The 9,145-nt window shown below is 37.8% G+C and overlaps 2 protein-coding genes across 4 annotated transcripts in view; one reads left to right on the plus strand and one right to left on the minus strand.

Moving 5' to 3' along the window:
- On the minus strand, window positions 425-1,308 carry LOC104768282 (wound-induced protein 1-like). The gene has a single exon (XM_010492211.2). It carries the CDS (start codon window positions 1,168-1,170, stop codon window positions 694-696), a length of 477 nt encoding a protein of 158 aa, XP_010490513.1. The 5' UTR covers window positions 1,171-1,308; the 3' UTR covers window positions 425-693.
- The window catches only part of LOC104768285 (protein SCAR4-like), a 6,275-nt gene continuing 2,025 nt past the window's right edge, over window positions 4,896-9,145 (plus strand). The window contains exons 1-7 of one of the 3 annotated variants that reach the window (XM_019242391.1): window positions 4,897-5,282; window positions 5,771-5,934; window positions 6,075-6,198; window positions 6,299-6,419; window positions 6,542-6,603; window positions 6,715-7,307; window positions 7,452-9,138. In XM_019242391.1, the coding sequence (XP_019097936.1) occupies window positions 5,125-5,282; window positions 5,771-5,934; window positions 6,075-6,198; window positions 6,299-6,419; window positions 6,542-6,603; window positions 6,715-7,307; window positions 7,452-9,138 (2,909 nt within the window). In that variant the 5' untranslated portion in view covers window positions 4,897-5,124. Of the gene's footprint in view, window positions 5,283-5,770; window positions 5,935-6,074; window positions 6,199-6,298; window positions 6,420-6,541; window positions 6,604-6,714; window positions 9,140-9,145 lie in introns of all 3 variants that reach the window. The other 2 variants (XM_019242392.1, XM_019242390.1) reach the window with 2 other exon arrangements.

A 9,145-nucleotide genomic window follows, 5' to 3' on the forward strand; every position in this document is an offset into this window, starting at 1 on the left:
TGGATTAGGCATTATGGTTAAGTAGCAAAATAAATATACATTGTGTCAAAGAGAAGAGTAGATCATATAACATGGATGTCTCATTACCAACAAAAATATAACATGGGTGTTATTGTGAATATTTTAAACCAAAACATCTCATTATCTAGAAAATTTACCCTATAATTAAAAAAAAATATAAATGTTATGGGTGTCATCTGACACCCCTCTTTGTACGTTGGCTCCGCCACTGCTAGTAACAACATTTCATAATTCTTATACTCTCATCTTCTCTGTGAGACTCCACTCATTGACATCAAACTATATTTGCTTGGACTAGCAGCTTGCTCGTTCAGTCGTTCTGCTATTGGAGTGACTCAAGTAAGTTTGGCATCATTCTTTTTTTTTTTTTTAAATAAAAGCTTGAAGTGCTCTTTCATTGTCGTTAAATAGAAATCAAAGTTTAATTATATATATATCCGATGGTCAAGTGACTGGATCAAGGTAACCAAAGTGAATTTATTCTGAATTCAATTACACTTGCTGAGGCATGATTATGTGATGAACCTGAAAATGAGTAGACAATTTTTAGAACCAAATAATATACACAACTTGCGTTTCACAACACAATGTTTTAGAACATAATGTATATAGGCAATTCATAAACCACCGGACGACACAAACTTTATGTTGCTTTTATTCTCTGGTCTATAGTTAAATAGCTAACAGCAAGCTAGGCAACGAACCACGACCCAGGTCCTTCGGTACGCTCTCCCAAACCGTACAACGCCCCATGTCCCATCCTATTGCTCCAAGACTGTAGTCTGTAACAGTGAGCCATGTGTTGAAATACTCTCTTAGCTCAGTGACCACTCCGTCTTTCAACTTCCACACGTGAACCCAGTACACGTGTGAACCCTCCCACCCTTCTGCAATCACGCAGTCATGACCAGGCACCAGTACTTGTACACTACTTGGCTCAAATCTGAACGAAACCTGGCTAGGTGGTTCCCCAGTGAGTAGCCTCATCATGTGTTGACAATGGTGCGGTCCATGGAACCACCATTCCACATCACTGGCCACCACTTTGGCTACCGTTGAGGGCCTTGAGGCGTCTCCTTGTTGCAACGCCCTGTAGAGCAACTCTATGGTTCCCTGGTTTGTCAAAGTCTCTACGTTGTGTGTTTCCATAATTTGTTAATTTCTTTCTTGAAACTTAGAATAGGATAGAATCTGAAGAGAGAGGTTTTAGTTTTTGGGTATGTATGTATTTGTCTTGTCTAGTTTTCAGTTCCTTTTATAGTCAACATAAATCCTCGATGTGACGGTAGAGAGGGTCATTTCACGGCTTGCTTCTCTTTTCAATCGTCGACTTGTTTATTACTAGTAATTTTTTTTTCAATTATGATTTTGTTTTGTCGGTGATAGTCGCGATTATACAGACTAATCCCCTAAAATTACATCATAATGTTTGGTTCGTAATCCCCTGAAATAACTTCTAATAAATTGTTGCTTGCATTCATCTTTTGGTAACAAATATGATCCTACATATGGTTTGATGGTTGTTGATCACGAAATACCATTATACGTTGCTATGGGTTGTAATATGAACTAATCCAGTATTCGATTTAGTAGGCGTAGTTTTCAAATATTTCTAAATGATTTATTTCCGAGTATGATTCTATTTTTCTCAATTTCAATAAGACATTTTTCATATATTTCTAAATGATTTATTTTCGAGTATGGTTCTATTTTTTTCTATTACCAAGCTTCATTAGTTTTGGTGGGAATCTACGGCTAAGCCTGGAACTTCTTAGTAATTTTTAAAAATATATTCTTTAACAGAACCATTTTTTTCACCGGCTAACTCGTAAAAAAAAAAATTGTATTTGATAGATAATAAACGAACCGTCTAACAGAACCAAACTCGCTTGGAAAGCTTTAATTATGTCGTTCTCTAAGTAGTTACTAGTAACTAACTTTGCTTAAGATAGTTCATAGTTGGAACCTGAACCAGATGCATACTGCATAGTGCATACACATCTATTATAATTGATTTTGTCTCTAGTGAACAATCAGAATATGTCTCAATCTTCCCACTAGATTCGTCCAATTATTGTTATAAGTGAGCCAGCCAATATAAGATGAAAGAACAACGTTTTAGTCGGTTTAGTGATATATAACCTTTTTGGTCTTAGAAATAGTGATATAACTTTTGGTTTTTTTGAAAAAGTAAGTTTCTTTTCATAATACAGTAAGTATAAAACAATATAGTAGTGTCTTGTTTCTCTGCCTTGTGGGATTTGATTGTGAAAACTGAAGAGTCGCATTTTCAGGGGTTACTAAACTTTGCAAGATGACTTAAGCTTGTTGTATTTTTTTAATCACGACTGAAGCTTATTGTAGTATTATAGTAAAAGAATAATGATATATTGATATTTCAATAACAGTAGTAATACATTATAAATGGATTAAAATGGAGGAAATGTGTAGTCCACGTATCATTAAATGAGCAATAAAGAGGCCAAGCTGGATCCAACTAAACCCCTCGTGCACACTGTCGGGATTTGGACATTCTCTTAAAAACCTATACTAATAATTAATTTGTACTGTTCTGATTCTGACCCCAAATATGTTGTCTTTTCACATTTCTATGCTCCATCAGTTTCTTGCATTGCTTCGTTATAGCGAAACCACGAGTTCTGGTTTAATAGTAAAAGTTATGGGTTAATTTGAAAAAAAAAAAAGAACATCATAACAATACGTGTTAACACAAAAACTGATACAAACATAAAACGCAACAAGTGTAGTACTCAGAGCCGGACTTGACCCCATTAAAATGAAACATTGCAATGGGGCCCCCACATTTTTTGCAAAATTTTTGGTTACAATGAGGCCCCTAAATACTCAAAAAAATGTTATTTTTAGTCTATAGTTTTTAAACTATGAAAATTATGACTATAATTCTGTGTAATTTGTATGGGGCCCCAAATACTTTGGTCCGGCTCTGGTAGTACTGATAAATTAGGGTTAGCCATAACTACTGTGCACGAGTAAACAGTGCACAAGTTTGTAATAACCATTGGACTTAACTACATGATCTCGTACGTGTTTATATATCATAAAGACATAAACCAGATAAGAATCAATTTAAATACTAGTATGGTTTAAACGAATGAAGAAAGTGACGTGAGTTGGGCCACAAATACATTGCACGTAGCAAAGTTATGAAGTATCAAATAAAATGATACAAAGACACATCCATATATACAATATATAGTTGGAATTTAATGGCGACGTGCTGCAGGTTAAATGTACCTTGTCGTCGAATGTGTTAGTTATTAATTGTGTGTCCGAGACTGCCTTGGGGGCCAGTCGACTTCCTCTCCTCCGTTCTTTAGCTTGTACCAACAAATCTCTACAGAAACTCAAAAATATATATAGAAAACGATGCTATCAAATTCATCATCATCATCATATTCATATAAATAGTGTACAATTTAGTATAAGCAAATGGTTTAAGTTTAGAAATCCCAAAATAAGGGAAAATATCTCGAATTTTTAGTTAGAGTTTCTTAATTAACTACTAAAAAATGTTTGCTCGTATGATTCCACCCACATCGATCAAATACGTATAAATATTATACAGTACATGGGTCGACGATGGGGTCGTCAGTGAAAGTGATACGCTCGATCGACCAATGTATAAGGGGCAGGTACCAAACCAAACAGAAGCCTAGTGTTTGGTGACCTGTTTCCATCGTCCTCAAAAAACGACCTTTTCCTCGAACTTAATACGCCGCGTTCCTGAGGTGGATTTTTTAGCTAGCATTTAATTATCGAACACTATAAATGAATGGGCTTGGGTCTCGCTAGTTGGACTTGAATAAGTCAATTAAGCCCAACCATTTAGAATACTTGTCAACAAGACCATTTGTGTTGGACACATTTCACGAATTGACTTTTACCGCGACACATTCATTTCACGAATTATGCTCAATACAATCTACCAAACCATGATGAGCTTTAAATAGGACTATAGGAGTAATCTATCATATAATCTTTCCTTGGAAGCCTACGTGATACTACTACTTTTCGTGATACATGCTTTTCAACTGCAGTACCAAATAAGTAAAATTTAAAATAAAACAAAAAAGTTCTTCTAAGAATAAATAGAAATTACCCCCATAATATATTAGCGATTTACTTTTTTACTATTTAAATTCCTTGCCAAATTGTTATAGTAATGATTTACCGAGAAATATCCCCTAATTAACACGATCAAATAATTTGTTTATATAAATAAAGAAAAAGAGATGCAATCCAATAATAGTAATTGCCGCAGTCTTGCTAATCAAGAACATTAAAAATAATTAGCACCGTTCGATCACTATTCGTGATCAATAGTAAAATATTTATAATAATTAAAAAAAAAAAAAACAAAGGTGGATGAAGGTGGCTGTAACGATCAAAAGCAGGTTCAAAAACTGATCTCAACCACAACCACTCGAAGACAATAATTCGTACAATTATATATATAATTGTCATTATTAACAGCAAGCAGATGTGTTAATTTTTTTCTTCTAAATATCTAAATGAAAGATTCTAAGCAAAGTTTTGTCCTTTCTTTCTAATAAGATTGGATAAGAGATATACAACGAAATCATCTCATTCTGGATTAATAAAAAATTAACGGTTGGTCTTGGTTGAACCGGTAGCGGAGGATGCATGGTGGTCCATGTAATCAACGGTTTTTAACTACTTTTTATGTTATAAACCGGTTTTTAACTAAGGTAATGATCAAATGCGGCAACCACATTGGTGAAGCCTATGATCTTGACCGTTGGATGAAAATCACGGACCGTTGTATAATTTCAACTCTTATTATCTATAATATCTACAATCTCGCTCTCGGTACCAAACATAAAATAAAAATTAAAACCTTTTTTCTTTTTGTTTCTTTGTTCCCACTGAGCCTGAGGCGTTTTTGATTGTTCGTTGTGCAGTGCAGAGTTAATTATAAAAAAGAATTTGTTTCTTCTTCTTCTGAAGCTCTCTTTTAAGTCACTAACTCAAAACGATAGAGAAGAATCCGATTATTTTCATTTTCGGAGGGAGAATTATAATCGATTGCGGCGGGGCACAATGACATTGACGAGATACCAGATACGGAACGAGTACGGCTTGGCTGATAAGGATCTCTACCAATCCTCCGCCCATAAGGATGATCCTGAAGCTTTTCTCGAAGCTGCGTCCATGGCTGGACTCGTCGGCGTTTTGCGCCAGCTTGGCGACCTCGCCGAGTATGTCTCATCTCTCTCTCGACATCCTCTTTTTTTATTATTATTATTGCTTGGAATTGTGGCTCCACAATAATTCTGAATGTGGAGATAAAACCTTTGATCGCCGCCGGAACCCTGATTGATTAGGGTCTTTTTTTAGTTTTTCTGCTTTTAAAAAAATATCAGTGAACAGAGAATAAAGTCTAGGTTTTTGTTCGTTTATGATGATTGATTTGATGATGATGATGAAGGAGTTAGATTGTCGAACTCCTTTGTGGAATTTTATTGGTTTTTTTATTTGGACTTATGAGATTTCAATTCGGTGTTTCTTTTAGGCTGCTGAATGAGATAAATCTTTCTTCTTTTGGTTATCAATGCTCTTTGCTTGGGGGATTCTATGCTCTATTTTATCCGAAACCTCTATGACACCATGGCTATGGAATCAACCCCTCTTCACATTTTATCTTTTCTTTTCTTTCTATTATCTTTTTATACTACTACTTGTGAAGGTTTGCTGCTGAGGTATTCCATTGCCTGCATGAAGAAATGATGACTACTGCAGCAAGAGGCCATGGCTTGGCTTTCCGTCTCCAACACCTCGAATCTCAGTTTCCTTCTTTTGAGATTCCCATTCTCTCCCAAACCGATCATTCTACTTTCTATTATAATCCAGGCCTCTTCTTTTACTCTCCTCTTTTTTCCTTTTTACAATATAATTAAGCATTTTTTATGGCCTCCTCTTCCTTCCTGGCCCAGTGGCCTGGCTATATATATTATTTAGATCCCAAACACTGACATTCATAATTATCTCAGGCTTGCAATGGCATTCTAGTCTGCTACCAAAACAAGACCTCATTTCCCCACGCAACTTGCCTCATTGTATTATTGATTCATACGAGGAATCCCGTGCTCCTCCCCAGCTCTTCCTTCTCGACAAGTATACATTTCAGTACATCTTCGAAATTTTCATCACAAAAAAAAGAAAAATAATCCAATCCCTTCACAGTTTTTTTTTTCTTTTCTGGCTGTTTCTCCAGGTTTGATGTTGCTGGGTCTGGATCATGCTTGAAGCGTTACTCTGATCCATCTTTGTTGAAGCGGCCTACTCCATCAGCAACATCAAAACTCATCAAAGATGATAGACCACGTAAATCGAAGGTATTCATGTATATACGTCTCCTTATCCTGGTTTTACTCTGCTGCCCCACTCTGCATCTGAAGTGCATATTCTGGGTATTATGTGTTACTTACTTATGATCATATATTTTCTTAACTCACAGAAGAAAGGATCACACACAACTAGTAAAGAGGCATATGGTGATTCACGGACATCACATGCCAAGTGAGCACTCATGCTCTATATCTAGTTCTGTTTCTGTCATTCCTATGTCTTAACTTCTTTATGATCGGCACTTTGATTTGGTGACACGACTTACTCTTTGGATTTGTACAGGTTGCATCAGCTATTCTTTTTGGAGCATGTTGAGAACGAACAGGAAAATCCTGAATTCCATGTGAGACTCAAGAGGAGGCAGTTGAATGGACCGCTATTTAACTCAAGCTCCGGGACAAGTTACATGGAGAAATTCCTCAAGAATTCGTCGCCCTACTGTGAAAGAGTTCATGGGACTCTGGATCAGTCATCTCCGGCTATCGAAACTGAAGTTACAGTATGCAGCGTACGAGAAGAGTTACAAACACCTTCCCTAGTTTATCCAAACAGTGGAGACACTAGCAAATACAATGAGATGGAGATAGAGGGAGGATCAGAGATTTGTTTAGAAAGAAGCTCTTCTTGTTGCAAGGAGATCAATGAAACAGATACACCTGTTTCCATGGAGTCAGAAGCAAAGGAAGCAGACAGTGATGACAGAGCTTGCTGTGAACTTGGATTTCCAGGATTTGGTCAGACGCAGATCTGTACTAATGCAGAGGTGACTCAAACAGAGGATCTGTCTCACTTTTCTAGTGTGTTGCACCACTCACCAAAGGAAGGAGAATCTTCTAGTCTTTTGTGCACTGATTTGGAGAGTTCTTCTCTTGAAGGTAAGCCATATGAATCTGAACAAACATCTTTCAGTTTGTCTTGTTATGAGAATCCTGCAAATCTTGCCGAAGATTCGGGAAGTCGTTTGGAGCTTCAGTCTAATATAGCAAATGCTGATAATATTGGGTTGAAATCATCTGAAGCTTGCGAGGTCGTGGAAGACGGAAGAGATCCGGTGCTTACTATTTCCCCTGAAGCTCATCCAGAGTATCTGTTAAAGCTTACACAAGTGTCATACGACGCATCCGATGGTGGGACCAATGTTGATCATTCTCAACATGTTTTCAGTGTAGACACTGGTTCTGAGATATCTTTAAGTGCTTTAGTTGAAGACCAGTTCTCATCTGTAACCAATCAAGAGGTAGAGGCTTTGGAACCTGAGGACATATCTTCTGAAACTGGTCATTCGATTCCAGATAGCAAAAGCAGTTTAAAAGGAACACCATCAGCATTGGAGTCCGATTTTCTTCTTCCAAATCCGTATATTAGCACATTTGACGACTTGGAAGATAAAACCAACTCCCAAGACATATCTTCCACGAATCCTAAGCAGTTTAAACATATTTCAACTTCTGAAATCAGTTCAGAAAATGGAACGCTGATGTCAGATACTCCAAGAGAACTTCACACAAGATGCAGTAACCTCTCAGCCTCATCTTCTTGTGAAGACGTATTGGCCAGTCCTGATCTGGCTGAGATATCTTCGCATTCTGGACAGGAGGATCCACAAACCATGTCTATAGTTGCAGATGATGATAGTAGTGCGCCTGAAGAACCAATTCCTGATACGCCAAGACTTGGTACTTGTTTTGCAGGGGATGTCGATCACGATAACCATACTGGCCTGGATAATAAGGCCGATACCATGCCCGAAATAGACTTGGAAACTATTAGTGAACCACAGGAGAATCTGTTAGGTACCGAAGAATGTCTTTCACCTGAGTGTTGCTTACAGACACAGAACCAAGGGAAAGAGAGTCCATCAGAAACCGGGTCAGCAAATCCAATAACAGCATCAGTCGAGTCACTTCCTACACAAAATGGACCTGTTGGTGTTGAGGTTTCAACTTCAGAGGAAGCGTTAACTTGCAACGAAACGCTTTTCCCTTCAAGCATAGCAGAAATAGAAGCTCTTCATGCACCAAACCAGGAAACTTTCACATCATTAAATGATCATATCTCTGAGTCTGTTCTTTCCATGGATCTGACTGATGGAGAAGATTGCTTGGACGTGTCCCCTGAATCCATGCTTCCCTTCTCCATGACCTTCGATGAAACACCGCAGGCAGATCCAGAGATAACACCTCCGCTTCCGCCTCTTCCTCCGACACAATGGTGGATAGGGAAGCTGGTTGAATCAACTGAAATGCCATCACTTGAAGGTAGTGGAAACAATGGTTTCTACATTCATAGGGATGAAAACACACAGAACGAATCACTTCAAGCGACTGAGGCACAGTATCTATCAGAAGCGTCGACTACAGATGGTGAAAACCACAATTCTCATGTATATAGAGAAGATTCTAGAGTGGAAGGCGTGTCAACTTGTGTAGAAACTACTCTGAATGAACCATCTAAAGCAGCTGAGGAACAGTCTCCTTCAGCAGTCAGTGGAACAAGCGGCACCTATATGCATAACGATGAAAGTGCACTGAAGTGTTTGAATAAAACAGTGGAGTCACCACGTGCAGAGGAAGTATCATTAGAAGCTGACTGGAGAGCTGAAGCAATGGCACTCGAATGGTTTAGTCAGAACTTAAGGGAGCATAGCAATCCTCACCCTGCAAAGTTAGAAGAGGAACCTCAGGTTGATCGTTCACATGACTCGCTTGTTATT

This window comes from Camelina sativa, chromosome 20, assembly GCF_000633955.1.
Source record: "Camelina sativa cultivar DH55 chromosome 20, Cs, whole genome shotgun sequence".
NCBI lineage: Eukaryota > Viridiplantae > Streptophyta > Magnoliopsida > Brassicales > Brassicaceae > Camelina > Camelina sativa.

Coding starts and splice junctions, on each gene's coding strand:
- LOC104768282 (XM_010492211.2), bottom strand. CDS start 1,170: ATGGAAACACACAACGTAGAGACTTTGACAAACCAGGGAACCATAGAG.